Consider the following 16,949-nt stretch of genomic DNA (forward strand, 5'->3'; position numbering starts at 1 on the left):
CATAGCCCCAAGTGAATGTACAATAGACTAATTTAAAAGGGATTTTTGGGGGGTGGCAGGTATAATAACGTCATCAGGTTTAAAGTTAGGTGTTTGTAGCAAACTTTGTGTTTTACTGGAGCATGAGGGTCAAGTACAATGACAAACGTAATTTCTTTAGCACATTTAAGAGAAACTTACTCTTCATCACACAACGAATAAGCTAAAGGTGAGATCCAATGTTCAAAAAGACACTTGTCCTGGCGGATTTTATTTGCCAAAAAAAAATCGGTTTATTAGTCACTGGAAGAATAATCTATTTTAAAATAAACTATTTTAGGTACAAACCACTATTGTGTGTATTTATTTTACAAATAGCCTTTCGAATGGAAACAGGAGTCGCATAGGATTTAAAAATATAATTGTTTTCTCATCCATCCTCTAAAACGGATGCCCCCAAAGGAAAACAAAACACATCCTTGACTAGCCATGCTCACAACGTGCTTGAATAAAACAAAACATCCCTAGGTTGCATCCCAAATACCAGCCTACACTGCGGATTCGCCTCCCTTGTGGATCCACCTGCAGTTTCATCCCAGATTCTTGATGTAGGAGCTTGGGGCAACGAATTCGCTTTGATTCTTGAATTTTTGTTTTGTTTTGTTTTTTGTTCTCAGTTCAGCTCAGGAAGGTTAGGCAGCATCACCAATTCCAGGAGACTATTGCAGGGTGTGCTAAGCGCTGGTAGGCAGGGAAGAGGCTCAGGGCAGCGGCGGAGCTGGGCTGGAAGGCTTGGTATCCTTGGATTGTGAAAGCAGTTTGTGTGTGGCAGCCCAGCTTGTCCTGCGCCGCTGCCGCTGCCGCTGCCGCTCCCGGGCTGGTGGTACAGCTCTGGCAGGGTTTGCCATCCCTGACCAGCACTGGCACCACGACTCTCCGGAGCAGAGGGGGCTGGCTGAGTTCGGTGCTGCAGGACCCCTCCGTTTTAGCCCTTTTCATTTTGTACCTGTGGTTCTGGAACCAGATCTTTACTTGCGTGGGGGTCAGGCTGAGCAAATGGGCCAACTGCTCCCGTTCCGGGGCCGAGAGGTACCTCTGCTGCCGGAACCGCCTCTCCAGCTCCAGGGTCTGTGCCTTGGAGAAGAGCACTCGCCTCTTTTTCTTTTTCTCGGCTTCCGGGCCGTGGGGCGGGTGCGATCTTTGGGTGGAATCGGGTAAACTCGTTTCTGGACCGCTCTCATCCGAAGCTGGGGACAGCAATAACAGTGGCACGGTTAGAGGGAGAGCAAGGAGCCGCCGCCACCAGGCTCGGGTACCGATAGCCCCACAAATAGATGGGGAAGGGATGCTGGTGTGAGCAAGGTGCTCCTGGGTCATTCTGATTGGAACAGTGAACGCCACCGTTGTTTAAAAGCCCGAAAGAATTCTAGTAGAAACCAGGAGATTCGATCTAAAATCCCGATTTGGGAACAAATTAATTCTAAAAGAAAGGATTGCCTAGTGTAGCCACATATAACAGCTGTATTGTGTGCAAGATCGAATCTCTGTGGATGTACAATATGTAAACCCTGCAGAGGTTACTATAATGTGTATATCGGTATGCCGTAAGGTTATTATAACAGCGACCCTGTTTCTTTCAATAATTTTTGTTCCTGTATCTCTCTTTGTCTGCAGCTCCGTTACTTTAATATGAAGCATGGGTCGGGGGGATACGTTACTTTTTGTGTAACGTCTATGCACGTATCATAATCTATACAAGTTACAGCTTAATAATAAATACACGCATACTTGTGTATATGCATATTTCTACCCACACTTGGATTCTATTAGGCTACCCGCGGTCTATATGTTGTACGTGGGTATAGATTGAATCTCAGAGCACGTGTATTAGATTTGGAACCTCCCCACTATATATAGAATTGCAACAAGAAAAGAGAAGGACAATTCTGATAAACTTTAAAGCTTATAGTGTGTATATAGGTGAGCATTTACATACATCTATAGGTGCACCTATACGCATATCTATCTTTAGATCTAATTCTCTATCTCTACCTATATGCCCTTAAGCGTGTTGTCAGTATTTTCCTGCTGTTTTATTGCTGCAATTCAATCAGTGTTCTCCAATAAATCCAGTCTGGCTCCTGCGGAGTGTTGAATTGGCCCCGGTAAAAAGGTATTTTACGCTTGCGAGGTCCTGTTTCTTTCATACTCACACAGATAATGGTTTCTGTCGCTTTCGATCCATTCCCCGTACGGCGAGCTGGCGTACTTCCCCGACGGGTGGCGATCCGAGTCCGGCTTGCTGTTGTTAGCATCCTGCTCCGGTAAATCCAAAATGCTCCTCACCGTAAAACTGATCCTGCCAGCTGTGGCCATTGTAGGGTCGGCCGCCTTTGCCACAAACTCTCCCCGAGCTACAAAATAACTGCGCCAAGCTACTCGGGAACCTGCGGGCTCAAGGGGATGCTCGCTCCATCCCAGCCGAAGCCCAAATATTAGTGTCGTTTACAGAGGTGCCCTGTTTATATAAACAGTCCTCCGCACTGCAAACACTGCCCGCTTTCAAACCGTCCCTGTCTAGGGGATGCTAAGTACCTGAATTAGTCAAGTGCTAAAGCTCTAATGGGAGTAGGTGTAACCCCGCCGAGAGAATAACCCGTTACCTCCCAAAGACAGCAGGAAACGGGCTTCATCATTACATATTCTGTCTGATTAGCCCAAAGTGGGGACAGATAATGGTAATTGTTAGCAGTGAATAACATCTTGGGTGGTATGTGGTGACCAACAACCGCCCCCCTCCATACACCACCAAAGCCACCACCGTCCCTGCTAGCGCAGGAACATCCACAGAGCTTGGCCATTCCCCCGCCCGCCCGCCCCAGGCAGGAATTTATTCATTATTGGTTTTATTCCTGGCCTTCATTTGGCTCGTTCACCGCAGCACATGGAGCTAGCCCCCAGGCCCCTGGCAGGTTTGCTAAGCCACCGGGGCTGTTCCACACCTCGAGCCGTTTGTTCCCACTAGAAAAATGGGTCCGCTCTAGGAAACACCTTCACTCCCGTCAGGGCTGGATTTGGATGTCTGCTCCTGCCTTTCCAGGGGCTCGTGTAAACTTGGGGGGGGGGGGGGGCGCAAAACCTTGCAGGAGAAATGGCCATTTCAGACAACGAGGAGCTATTTTTAGCATCATGTGACATTGCAGCGCTCCACCGTCGGATCTCTCACGCCAGGCATGGCAGTGACCGAAACCCCGCCGCCGGGAAAGCGAGAGACGCGAGCAGGCGCAGGGTGGGGTTGGTTTGTTGCGGATGGACGCAATTTAAAAGGGACGGGGCCAAGGTAAATCGCAGGAGCAAACTCTCGCTCTGAAGCAGGTCTGTTCTGAACCACGCGGCCGGGCGAGGCACTAACGCGCGGCGGTTTCATCTGACAGATCGACTTTCTGGTGTGTGTGAAACTCGTGTAGGAATTTTCTTTGGCCGCCGCCCTGCAACGCTGAAGTCATCGGGGGTGTTTTCAATCGACTTCAATGTCTCGGCCTTGAAAAGGCTTCAGTGTAGGAGGCAAATGTAGCCTTTTCACATATACATTCAATGTTCAATGTAGCCTTTTCACATATACATTCCCTTAGCAGGTATCAATCAAGCCAGCGGGCATTGTCTAACTTTGTGCAAACTGGTATTTTGAGAGAGACTTTAGGTTCAAAAGAGAGGCCCAGTCAGTTTTTCATACGTTAAATAGCAATATGATAGGCCTGAGCCTGTGGTCTGAACTGCATGATCGAGCCATAAATAATCGATGCTCACCAGTTTGGGGTCAAGCCCCTTCCCCCCGCTTCTGGTTTAAATCGGTGGGATTATTCCCCGTATTTCCATCGCATCAAACCAAGCGATGGTGGCTCGCACCCCAGCCAGAGCAATCCCACGTGGCTGTGAGTCACAAACCGCTCTCCCTGCCTATGGCGAGCTTATCTCCAAGCCATCCCCACCCGTTGGAGCTGGTGTCGCACCAGGGACGGGGAGAAACGTACAAGTCTGGCTCCTGGTAAATATAGGCAACAGGGGCCCTTTATGAAAGGCGACACTTCCTTTCCCAAGCAGCGCTCCTTTTATTTGGACCGCGTCAAAAGTACAAACAAAGCAGCAAAATGGGTTAAAAAGTGAGTTCCAGATTATGCCTGTGAAACATACACGGTCATATTTACATACTAGCTTAATATCTGGCTTGTAATGTTTCAAATGTGCCTGTATACACACCAAACAAATGCTCCACTACCCATGATATTAACCCCCCCACCCCACTGCTCCGGGTATCGCTTCTGGAACCAGTTACACTAGATAGGGAAAATGTAAATAGAGCGATAATGGCAAGGGAACGAGACAGATTTATATCTGACAGATTTGTGGGCTAGATGAACAGGGCCCAAAGCTCTCTTTGGCCAACTTCCTGCATATTTCTTGGAGACTGGACAGGCTCCATATAAAAGATTCCCAGGCCATGATTATTGGAGCCACCTATCAAGCGTGCCTGGTGACAGTAGTTATCTTCCCTGTTCCAAGATCAGCCTCCCAAACGTCCTGGGTGGTCGGACCGAGGGGAACACAAATACATGCCAACTGCTAGCCTGTGAACAAAGGGGAAATGTAGCCCTATGTCCTGGACCTGTTGGAAGCATTTGTTCCAGTCAAGATTTTGCATTTGTTCAGATCTGGAATAATAGGTGATTGACGCCTCCTCACAATGTTCTTTAACTCTCCGGGATAAATCGGAGCTTGTTTCTTGTTGTCATGGTTTTCAATAGGGTTCAATGGGATTTGAACCACTATCGACTCTGCTTTACGTCTACTGCAGCCTAGTCCATACAAATTTATTAGTTATGTCTTTTTAAATGAGATTAAATTGAAATGCCTTGCTTTCCCTTCATGGAACAGCTCCTTCCTAGATAGGTGGCCCTGTATCTCCTAATCATTTTAATCCCAGCAGAGATCCATAAACTGCACTCGACAAGGTATGTATAGTAAAATGTGTATTGTATTGTGGCGCTCCCGAGCTATGACTGATAACAGCTTACTGGTAGTTTGTAATGGATTCAGATCCCTCTGCAAACAAAGCAATGAGATTATACTAAAAGCATATTTAATATGTCGGGCCCTGGGGCCATACAGAGGCAACCAGTAGTGCTAGTACCAATGAAGCGAGGCAATATGTTGAATTGGAGTTGTAAAGCCCCCCCCCCAAATAAAAGACACCGAAAAGTATTTATTAATATCTCGCCCCCGAATGCAAACATATTCCTACTGCGCTGGGGTTTTTTTGGAGTTCACAGAGGCACACATTTGTACTGTAGTCAAGGTGGCTCTTAAATGAAGTTTGCCAAGCACCCTCTAAAGAAAGTGTAAAAAACTTTGTAAGGGAAAAAAGTCAGGAAGAGAGAAAGAAAGTCTCTACTTCAGTGACCTCTCTTAGCCTTTTAATCTATTTAACATCCTAAGCCCACACTGATGTGTAGAAATAAGTAAATGGTACTCTTCAAGCCTTAAGAGCTCTTCAGCATCAAATATTTGCTCTTACTCTTAGAGTTTTCTCAAATAGCACAAGAAACGGTCTCCTTATAACAGTTGAACTGTCTAAATATACCTACCTTTTGTTATCTCTTCGGAATATTTGGTTTCAAAGGAAAATGTAATAACCTCAAGTGTATTATGGCTTGTTTTGATTGGGATCTACTTGGATACATTTTAAATTCTGCGTCTCTCTCCCTTAGTTTTAATGTCTCCTATCTCAGATTTCCACCTTCAGCTAGAATAGTTTTTTATGAGCATTTAAACCACCGAGATATATAGCCATTTAGAAGTTCTTAATGTCTGCAGGTGTCGGTTCCCTTAAACAACGCTGCTAATCAGTGGTCATTTGGCAAATGGCGAGATCAAATTCTTTGATAAAGATGTATTGTATCGAATAGTCACTTTCAGAATCAGGTGGGACGTTTTTCAAGAAGAGACGCAGGTTGAACAGTGCGTAATACGCTTAATAACTCAATTATTGCGTATAAAGCACAAGTGACTTTGTTTATAGTTACTATTAATAAAGATACTTATCTGTAAGGTTACACTGCCAATTCCCAGGTCTCTGTAACTGCAATTTGCATAACGCTATCCAATTTGTATGCCCCGTATATACAGAAAATACTATATAATCGTATCACATTATAATACGAACATAGGATTTATATTTCTCTAGGTACGTACACACACACTGTGTATATAGACAGTATCATGCCTATGTGTGTTTTCACGCTCTGTGTACGTGTACATAAAAACACATATATTCTTTGCAGAATCGATGTCTAATTCATTTCATGGTGTCCAGGTAAAGAGCCCGATCCTGCTCTCATTAAAATCAATGGCTAAATTTACATGGACTCCAACAGGAGTAGCATCAGTCCCAACATTTAGGTTATAGTTTGAATGAATTCCTCAACTCCTCTCTCAGGCTTCATGAAAAAGCTATTTGCATTTTGAGTTGTCTGAGCCCGTCATTTCACTAAAAAACATGCAACCCACTTGGTATCATCGTACATTTTCGTGCACATAATTCAATTAAAATAATGTTTCCTAAGGCGATGTTTATTTGTATTGTTTATTCTTATTTCCATTGTTCATTTATTCCAAGAATATGGTTTTCCTGTGGGTCTAAGAAGCGCCTTTACTTAAGTATCGAGCCCTTTTTAAGTAATTACTGCTTGATGCAGTCTGAGAAGATTTAGGAACATCCACAGAAAATTCCATTACGAATGTGTCCCAACTAAATGAAAGTTGTGCATCCTATTACAGTGTTGGAATCTATATTAAATTGAAGGGAATTTCCTCTAGGCGTGTGCATTCTGGATTTTAAAATGTTTGCGGGTAAATCAGTGTCTTACAACTGTGTTATACTTTTCCCTACATACTGTATTGGAAAAGAGGTAACACTATGTATTCCTGCTAGTGAATTCGATCAAGAGCTGACAATTTGTTCGAACCCATTTTTACTCAGGCTTCAAATGAAATAGCTTACGAAAAATCGATCAGAAAATAAAAATAAAAATATGCAGTTTTGGAAGCGAACCATAATGATTTTTCCAAAAACCGAAGCCATGCTGGCGAAGGGAAACTCCCTTTGTACTGTAAAGCTTTTGCTGTGAGAGCTCAGAGGAGTCTTTGCCGCATTCAGTCAATCCCCATTGACTTCCCTAGGCGTTTTGGTGTGCAGAATCAGGTGCCGCCTCAACTGCTAAAAAAAGAGAGAGACAACGTGCTATTTATATACTCTCTCACACACACTTTTCTTCTCTGTTCTAGTGGCAAGTAAGTAGCACTGGGCGTGACCACGCACCTAACTTGCAATCTTCCAAGGCCATGTTAAAAATTATTCATACCACCTGAGAAAATATGGGATGCTTTACTTTTTTGAAAGAAGCCATTTATTTTGCTCAGTGGAGTATTGCAAAGCAGGCTGAGTAAATCAATGCATCTGGGATGCTGAAATGAGCATTTTTTCTCAAGTAGTTAGTTGTGTCTCCACCTCGGACTAAAAAAGAAATGTTATTTTGGTTCTGGCTGAAATATCCACGTTGTTCATTATGACATTCTGGCGCAACCCTGGCTCAGACAGAAATGGGCAGGACTGGAAATGTGACAAGAAACACTCTTCTTGTGAGGTTCCCAGTCAATTTTGCAGACCAAATACATTGGGATATTTTAGAGAAAGTTTGGTTAGGCATCTGGACTGAGAGAACCTAACTTTAAGAGGTTCCCTCTCAATGGTTCACTCCCATTTCTGAGAGACATGCACTAGGATTATTTTTTTCAGGGAAGTTCTATGGCCTGTGATATACTGGGGGTTAGACTAAATTTTCACAATGGTCCCTTCTGGCCTTGGAATCTCTGAATGCAATGCAGTATTTGGGAGTGCTACACTGCCAGAGGTGCCCTCATTGGGCTGAGACGATAATCCAAGGCTCTTGCCCACTTCTGATTGCTCTCCAGGAGTGAGTTAAAGGTCCCATGGCTAGTATTCCCATGGCCAGAGATGAGTTCTTGGACCCCAAATTCTCTTTATTATGACTATATTAATTTGTTTCATTTATTTGTGTCATGGCAGTATCTATAGACCCCAATTGAAATCATGGTCCCATTCGTTCTAGATGTTGTACATATACATATCAAGGGACAGTCTCAGCCCCAAAGAATTTACAGCTTAAATATATAAGAAAAAGTAGGAGAAAGTAAATATTATTACCACATTTGGCAGCTGGGGAGCTGGGGCATAGAGACGTTATGACTTGCTTAATATCATGAAGGAAGTCTGGAGCAGAACCAGAAAAATGAACAAAGATCTTTTGACTCCCTGGTTAGAGCCTTAACTATAAACTATCCTTTCTCTTGTGCTGTGACAGATTTTAATGTTCAAAGCTGTATATGATATATTATCCAGAGTGTATTGGCTGCTCCCTTTGCTTGTACAGTCCATTTATTACCACTGTTCAGTGCTTTATTAAAGTGCTTTAGGAAATTTTGGGTGAAATCCTGGCCCCATTGAAGTCAATGGGAATTTTGCCATTGACTTATAGGGGGAGCCAGATATCACCCCTTCAGCATGAAAAGTGCTGTATGAAACCAAATTGTATTCCACTTTGTTGTCCTCATTCTGTGAATCTCCCTCATTTCAGGTAACTTTCCTACCTCTGCTATCTCTTAACTTCCTTTCTCTCATAGCGCCTAACTCACTTCCTGTCTTTAAATCTTACCTTAAACTCATCCGTGTCTCTTTGATGATTGACACTCTCTGTGGAGTGTTTTGTGATAAGGATGCTATTTTGTAGTGTATATTATACTATGTCAGAAGGATGACATTTATATCCAGTGTGTATGGTATTTGCCTATATCTCTTTTCCCCCCAGAGGAATAGTGGTATTTTATTGTAGTTTCCCCCCAGTCCCTTAGTAGGTTTATCTCTTTCCCTCCTTTATTTTTGTTTTGTATTTAAAAAAAGATCTACATACACACACTCTCTCTCTCTCTCTCTCTCACACACACACACACACACACACACACACACACACACACACACACACACTTCTTGAATTTAACAGAATAAAAAAAATCAAAGAGCCAAACCTGAAGACAAAGGTTTCTTCCTATAATGGTGAATGATAAAGGCTCTAAATTTCTTTTACTTTTACCTCCAACATCCATGCCATATTTAAGGACCTTCTACTGGGGTTGCTGGGCACCTGGGGAACAAATCAGATGAAGACTATATGCAGAAAGCTGGTTTGTCTCTGGGCTCGCATTTGCTCTGTAACCCACAAGTTTCTGTTGTAGAACCTGATTCTGCATTGAAATCAATTCTCTTGCATGAGCGAGGACTGCAGGATTGGGTTTTTTATTTGCTTTCTGATGAATCTGTGTAATTGACTAGGAGGAATGATTTTGCAAACTGAATTCAAGGAATGTACGAAGGGACAAATCCTCCCTGCCCTGCCTCCCTCTGTGGGTGTGGAAGCCCCGGAGCAGAACTGAACTGGTATCGTTCCTCTGTGTGAGGAGAGGGGAATTGTGAAGACATGAGCAGGGAATAAACAACCCCTCGTGCTCTGCTCCACTGGGACCCTTTGCCTCAGCATCCAGGGCGTGGTGGTGGATGGATCTTACACTATATGGTCAACAGCACTCCTTGAGTGAGTGGGGCGCAGCAGCCCTGGGGACTATTGTAGTCCTGAGGCCGCAGGAGCAGCTGCAGAATGGCTCCACTACCATGGCCTGGAATAAATATTCTATCAGCATCCCAAATCCCTTCACCACCTCCCCCGCCCCCTCCCCCAACCCAATCCCTTTACTCTGTGCTCAGAGCCAATTTGCCTGGCTGTACGTAGAGTTCCAGATATGATTCTAAATGAAGGGCAAAGGATATCAAGGGCAAGATGAGATATACATCCAAATTAAAGCTGTTGCAACATGAGTATGCAGGGACCCTCTTCCCCCTCACAATGTTCCCAAACAAGCGGCAGCTTAATGCTGAGCTAGCAATCCTGGAGTATAAAAGTTAACCACTAACTCGCCTGGTAGCACTGAACACCCCAGAAGGGGCATGTCTTGGAAGGGGTTGGGGGCATTCACCTCCTCCATCAGGGGAGCACCAAAAGGCTAAGGAACTCAAGAGAAGACTCAGACCAACTATACCTGCTTCTGCCCCATTGACTCCAGAAGGGCATGTACAAAGGTGGCCTGGTGTACAAGGGCAAAACCAACCCAGTGAACTCTCACTCCATGCCTGAAAAGTATAGAGCTGTTCAGAAGGTGAAGAACTCTTATTTTCTGTCTGAGGAAAGACTGGGGAAGGGTTAAACCTGAGAAAGGACTTCAGGATTTGGCCTCTACTGGGATAGTTTCATTAAGAGTTTCTTGGTGAAAATGTAGTAGTGTGTCTTGGAAGAAAGCAGTAGAACCTCAAGTTTTAAAAATGATACATTTTGGGTTCTTTTGATTTGCTTTCTGGGTTTTTTTGAGCTTTTGGGGTTTACATTCTTAAGCTTTACTCTGCAACCACAAGTGCTAGAAATTTGCTTATTTGTAAAATGAAACATGAGATTCTCATGTAAGCAATGACTCTGGGAGCTAGGGCATTTGGGAAAACACCAAATAATGCAAGACTCAGTAAAATTATAAGAGTTGAATGAAATCAATGAAGATTGTGCACAATTCAAGTAAGGCAAAAAAGAACCAAACCTCTTACTTAATTTTGTTATGAAGATTTTAGAAGCCAATTATGTGCTAGTGAACTGACATTTACTTTTTTTCCTGTTGCGCTACAAATTACATTGGAGGCCACTTAGAGTGAATTTGGGAGTAGTGAAACTCCATTTTATGCTGAAGTAGAATGAATCTATTCCCCCCCCCCACCCCCAACTGTTTAATGGATCGCATCATGCAAATTTCAGGTCTAATTATGTGATTCATTTCTGACAGGGAACCTCTGTTTGGGGTGAAGTTTTTCTATGAAAAGTAGAATGTCAGTATAAAAGACTCCACTGTGTATATATCTTTACTTGGAGCTTCAGAGCAAGACACATATGTTAGATTTTTTCTCCTCTAATTTTTATTTCACAAATTTTTTACTAACACCGAATCCTTCTCTTTAGTTCTGATAATATTTTGCACATGCTGCGTGCACAATGCCTGCTGCTGTGTTCTAAAGGATAAGCCAGGCTTTGATCTCAAGGTTCTCAAATTACTCAGAATTCATTTCCATCAGAACATTGAGCCATAGGACATGGCTAAACATTCAAGAACCTTTCTACATTATAGTATAAGATACTAGGCAGTACAAAGATATTAATTGCTGCTAGGTTATAAACTAGGGAAGGAGGTGTTTGGTGAGCCTAAAAAAAATTCCCCCCATCGGAAGATTTGATTCTCAGACGGTAGCTGAAAAGATGTTTTCACAAAGATCAGGGGTTTGTTGCAATCACTGGGCCTGATTCTGCTGTGATTTTCACTGGAGTAAATTAGAAGTAACACCACTGACATCAGCAGGATTCTCCAGCAGAAGTTATTCTCAGAAGTCACCATGATAAATAACAGCATCCTTAACTGTGCAAAGAAATGCCACTCAAGCTATTAATGTTTGTAGGGAGGTTACAGAAGAAACAAACATCTAAACCACAAAGCTCTCCTTTTTACTTTTGAGTATAGCTGAGAGAAAGCAAAACCCTGTGTCCAAATGACCTTCTACAGCTGCATAGTTCAAAATAGGCATCTCAGTTTTGTGGCTTGGACCCAACTCTATTTTTGCCATTCTTGTTTTGTTCTTAGAAATTCAAGTTGCTGAGATGGGTGCTGAGTATTTACTGTAGTGTATTTTTATATTTAATTTTACTCTAAAACTAAGAAGTAACAAATGACCCTGACCAAACGTCAGCCCTAATTTATGCATATATGTTGGGGGTATATGATTTAACATATTGCATAATTTAAAAGATTTTATTTCATAGTAAGTGCTTCATCTTCCTTTCCTCTTTCTGTATCTAAGGTCTCCCCATAGACACCCTGTGCCTTTCTTTTCTCCTCTTCTATCCCTACAAATTTTTGCTTTCATCCTCCTTCTACCCCAAAACTTTTAAAATGTAAATCTTCATTTTGGTTACTTTCTTGTGGAAACATCAGATGTTGAATGAATTTTATTGCTACTGATCATGGGCTCGACCCTGCTCCCACTGAAGTCAATAAAAGGATGTAAGGAACAAGTTTTTCTGTATTATAAGCAGACCAGTCAAAACAACACTAGAGGAGACCTCCTCTTTAGTGGTGTTATATTCAAAGACTGGGCAGTCTGTCCATTATATAGTTTGTGAGCTGAAATGTTACATCCCTAGTATGAGTGAGGAGAGAATATTTAGATTTATTTATTTTAACCATTTCAAAGCCGGTCTATTCAGTTACTTTTTAAATGGCAAGAGTGCAAACAGCTTGAAAGTTTTCATTTCAAATGTTGTTGGTGTTTGAGTTATTGAAACACAGTCTCGCTGCCAGAAGGCAAAGCTGCAGATCCAGAGGCGCAGGGTTGAGATGCACGGCAGGCCTAAATTCTAATGTTGGCTCTGTGTCACTAACTCACTGTGTAGCCTTGAACAACTTATGCTACTTTCCTGGCTCTGTTTCCCTGCCTATGAAATAGACTAACTCGCCTGCTCCCTGGGTGCTGTGCGGATTCATTAGTTAATGTTTGTACAGTGCTCTTTATAAAATGCTGCAAAAATGCTAAATAAGTATTAAAATCACATTTGAGTGGACAAGTTGTTCATAATGGAATAAAGACTTGATCCTGCACCATTGGAGTCAATTGGAGGTTTGCCTATGACTTCGTAGGAAGAAGGATTTGAGTCTAATGCCTTTGTTTATTTTTAAAGGCAATTTAAATGGCCACGGTTTCTAATGCAGAAAAGCTATGACACATGTGCAGTAATAATTTCCATATGCACTTTTAAAATTAAAGGCTACTCTGTGATGTTAGATACTTGGGTACCCCTGGATATAATATTACGTAGCAATCCTAAACGTGTCCCTCTAGGTGATCAGATCAGTGATCCAAGGATGGCGGACGGTTCTCATATAGCTTTCCGTCAAGAAATAAAACAATTAAAAAAGGAAATAAAATACAAAATGTGTGTGTTTTTTTAAAATAACGTTTTATTAGAATTTGTGATAACATAGAAATACACAGGACATGAAAAGTCAATTTCTCTCCTACAGGCCTGACAATTGCACTTCACTACAAGTCTATCCCCAATTGCAGATCAGGACAATTGTTCAGCTGATTAACACATGTGAACTAATTTGTGATAGGTTAACATTCATGCCTGGACTCACTACAATATTTTCTAAATCAGTCTCTTTATTTTTGAACTTTGGAGCACATTCTGCATTGACTCACAGCTGTGTCATCACACTGGCTTCACCGGGGAGGAGCAAGTGGACAACACAGGCTGAATTTTGATCTTTGGAGGTGTAAAATAATCCCAGAATTTAGGCCTGACCCTTCCCATGTTGACATGAATGACAAGCCATCTATTGACTTCATGATCAGTCCTAAATAAATAAATAAACTAATTGGTTAGGAAGAGGAGGAGTGGGAAGAAAATACATGTAACAATTAAAAGCAAATAAATGGATATTTATCCTTCCCCCCCCCCGCCACACACACACACACACTCTTCCTTTGCTGCACTGTTCACTGAATTCAGTCAATTAGTGTCCTAGCACATCAGCTGTGTTCTTTAGAGTTTTCATAAGCTCATCCCAGATAGCTCTAAACTCAGCTGAGTTGCCTTCTAGCTAATTGTTTTGTATGCTGCCATCCATGCTAAATTCAAATACCCATCCTTGTAATTCTCATCCCTTTCCATCTTCTCACTAATAATCTCTTTGCACTTCATAGCACAGTTGCTCGCCACTTAAAAACCCCTGACGTTTCTTCTCTTAATATCGAGTTAACATACTTACTGTAATAATGCAGTCTATGAAGGTTTTCACTTATACTCCAAAAGTCATGAAAGCCGGGGTTAGGCTCATCCATTCATACCTTCCATCTTGTTTATTGGATTAATATGAGAACAGTTCCATGATCTTATGTATCATATTGCGATGCCTATACACAATGACATGAATGGGAACAGCCTCTGACTCATTTCCACTAGAATAAAACAAAACATTCTTGGGGGGGCCTTCTGTTGCTAAATGAAAGCTGAGGTGACAGAGGCATTTATTGAGAATATTTCCCAGTGAGCGAGAGAATGTTTCCCTGTGGCAATATTCTCTTACTATGACTTTTATTTATTTTTGTATGCCTTTTAATGATGACTGACCTTTTTGGAATCATTTTTGTCTGATGGAATTGGTTCTAGCAGAGGAATATTAAACCACTTTCCTATTGTTAGATTTGATTCATTGCAGTGGTATTTCTAAAATGGAATTTTTCTGTTCTTTAGCCAATTGGTAACCAATCTGTTGATAAACAGTACAGGTAACCTCCTACAGGCAGGGACTGTGTCATCTTCTGTACAACACCAAGCATGCCTGCAGCACTTAATGAATAATAATAAAATAGCAATCATTCATTATTTAAAATGATAACTCCTCTCTTATGAACAGGCTATTTACTGATAGACTAAAGTCCCCGCATTTTGATTTAGCACCATAGAAGGTTAAATGTCCAGTATAGGGTGGACTGATAGCTATTTCAATTGGTGCAATATTTGATGCTTGTTTTAAAACAGTAACTGTTTCATTTTATTTTACGTATTTCTCAAAAGGGTTGCCTTGTAGAGCCTTTCTGCTTTTAGGTCTACAACATTTTTACATTAGGGAGAAAATAGTCTATCTGTACTTGAATATTCCACTGTATATTCTGTGTTGCTGTATCTCTGGCTGATTCTATTTGTAAATGGAAAACAAAAATAAAATGAAAGGGGGAAAAACCACAATTCTGAATGCCTTATCATGCAGGTGCATTTCAAAACACTTCACAGCAATGATAAAAAAAAAAAATAATAAAAACAGTTCATCCTTCAAAATTCCTAATGATTTGCAACCAGCTAATGGCCAATGAAAACAAATGTGTCTTGAGTTTAGAGTAGACTTTAAACACAGGGAAGGTAGTGACATTGCTAATGTCAATAGGCAATGAGCTCCACGTGCACAATAGCTGAAAGAGCGACCACCCAAAGTGACACATTTTGGTATTGAAGATGCACAGAGACCTGTATCAGTTGACCCCAGCTGACCAGAAGAGGAAAGAGTTACTAACTCAGAAAGGTAACTTGGACCCTGCTTGTGAATGGTTTTGCAAATCAGCATAAGACCTTATAACTAATGCAAAACTTTCTCGATAACCAAGTGCTACTGGGGTGGGATGGATGGGGGGTTTCACATGATCAAACCTCCTTGTAGCAAAGCCTAGCTGCTCTATTAATACGGTACCATTTGCAAACCATGTTGCCATGTCAATACATAGTGCAACGAACAGTCACTTTAAAAGTTAATGTGTGCAGCTTCTATTGTATTGACACCAATAGCAAGAGTTTCCATGTGGATCTGTGTGTGTGATCAGAAGCCTTAAAATATGGATAAAAATAGAGAGAAAACATTAGACTGTCATCAGGAGAGTGAGCATATGCTGTTTTAACAGACAAACCTGGATCTTAAGCTTCTTTGGCATGTAAAGACTCTTTGTGCAGCTGGGCAATCCTTGCATGCTTTTCCAAACTCTAAACAAGCGATCTTGGACTGCTGAGAAAAAAATGTTTATTCGCTTAATTTATGTCACAGTTTATTGTGTTTTTTGGCCCTCAGAGGGTTTTAATTTGTTTGTATGTGGCAGCTGTATTGCAGCTGCAACCACAATATCCTCTGTCTTTCTTTTGTGTCAACAGCAGCTTTTCCTAACATATCCTGTGCTGCACTGCGCTGCGCTGATCTTTATGTTCTCCAAGCATTTAGGAAAAGCTTTTATTTCACTTAATTAATGTATGTGCCTGGAGCAGTTCAGTTCTAGCTCTGGCTGCCTCTTTTTGACCCTCACAAGCACTTTTTACATTTTCACTTGTGTGATACCATTACAGCACTTGCTCTTCTAATCTCAGTAGAGAGCCAGAATTCACCTATTATTAGCATGTGAATTGCAGAGTTACATTTTAGGTACCTCACCTAAGAAAAAGGGGGTCTGTCTCATCACTGCTTTGGTTTTAAACTTGGTACAACTCTGTTGAAATCAATGGAGTTACATTAGTGTAAAATCAGAATAACACAGCAGTGAATCAGGCCCAGGATTTTTAGTGAATGTTATCCAATGTAAGTATATACAGTCATGTGCCAGTAAGATCACTAATATATTTTATTATAATAAGATAATCACATTTACTCAAGGAACATACACTGATTGAAGCAAACAAAAAATCAATATTGACAAATAGTCATCATTATCTCATATTCTTTGAAAGAAATTTACTGACTTATTTTTTTAAAAAGGGAAAAGGAGTAGCAGCACAAAATAAGAGTGAAGAAAGACTTGATAATCCCGTGGAAGAAAATGAATATTGAATGATAGGGGGTTTTTAAAGTTAAGGACAGACCCACAACTGTTGTAAATTGGCACAGATCCTTTGACTTCAGAGAAATATGCTGATTTACACTACCTAAGGATCTGGCTCTAAATTTTTATCCCCTTCTTTATCACCTTCCCACACCACGTTTACAGAACATCCACAGAGAAAGAAGGCTTGTAGTTCTAGACATAGATCTGAAATGTTGCAGTGCTGTGTAACTATCTAATGGCTCAACGAGGTAAACAATATGTTCAGCGTGCACACATGAGGGAAATCCTAAACAAATGGATTTACAAAAATGGGCTATTGCTAAACCTTGGGCATTAA

At 41.5% G+C, this 16,949-nt stretch overlaps 1 protein-coding gene across 1 annotated transcript; it reads right to left on the reverse strand.

Annotated features, from left to right (window-relative positions):
- Positions 1 to 287: 287 nt before the first annotated feature.
- Positions 288 to 2,751, reverse strand: NKX2-8 (NK2 homeobox 8). Its single transcript, XM_054024987.1, has 2 exons — positions 2,193 to 2,751; positions 288 to 1,226 (listed from the first exon to the last, which is right to left on the reverse strand). Exons 1-2 carry the CDS (start codon positions 2,353 to 2,355, stop codon positions 682 to 684), a joined length of 708 nt encoding a protein of 235 aa, XP_053880962.1. The 5' UTR covers positions 2,356 to 2,751; the 3' UTR covers positions 288 to 681.
- Between the last annotated feature and the right edge of the window lie 14,198 nt (positions 2,752 to 16,949).

Source organism: Malaclemys terrapin, chromosome 4 (assembly GCF_027887155.1).
Source record: "Malaclemys terrapin pileata isolate rMalTer1 chromosome 4, rMalTer1.hap1, whole genome shotgun sequence".
Lineage (NCBI taxonomy): Eukaryota > Metazoa > Chordata > Testudines > Emydidae > Malaclemys > Malaclemys terrapin.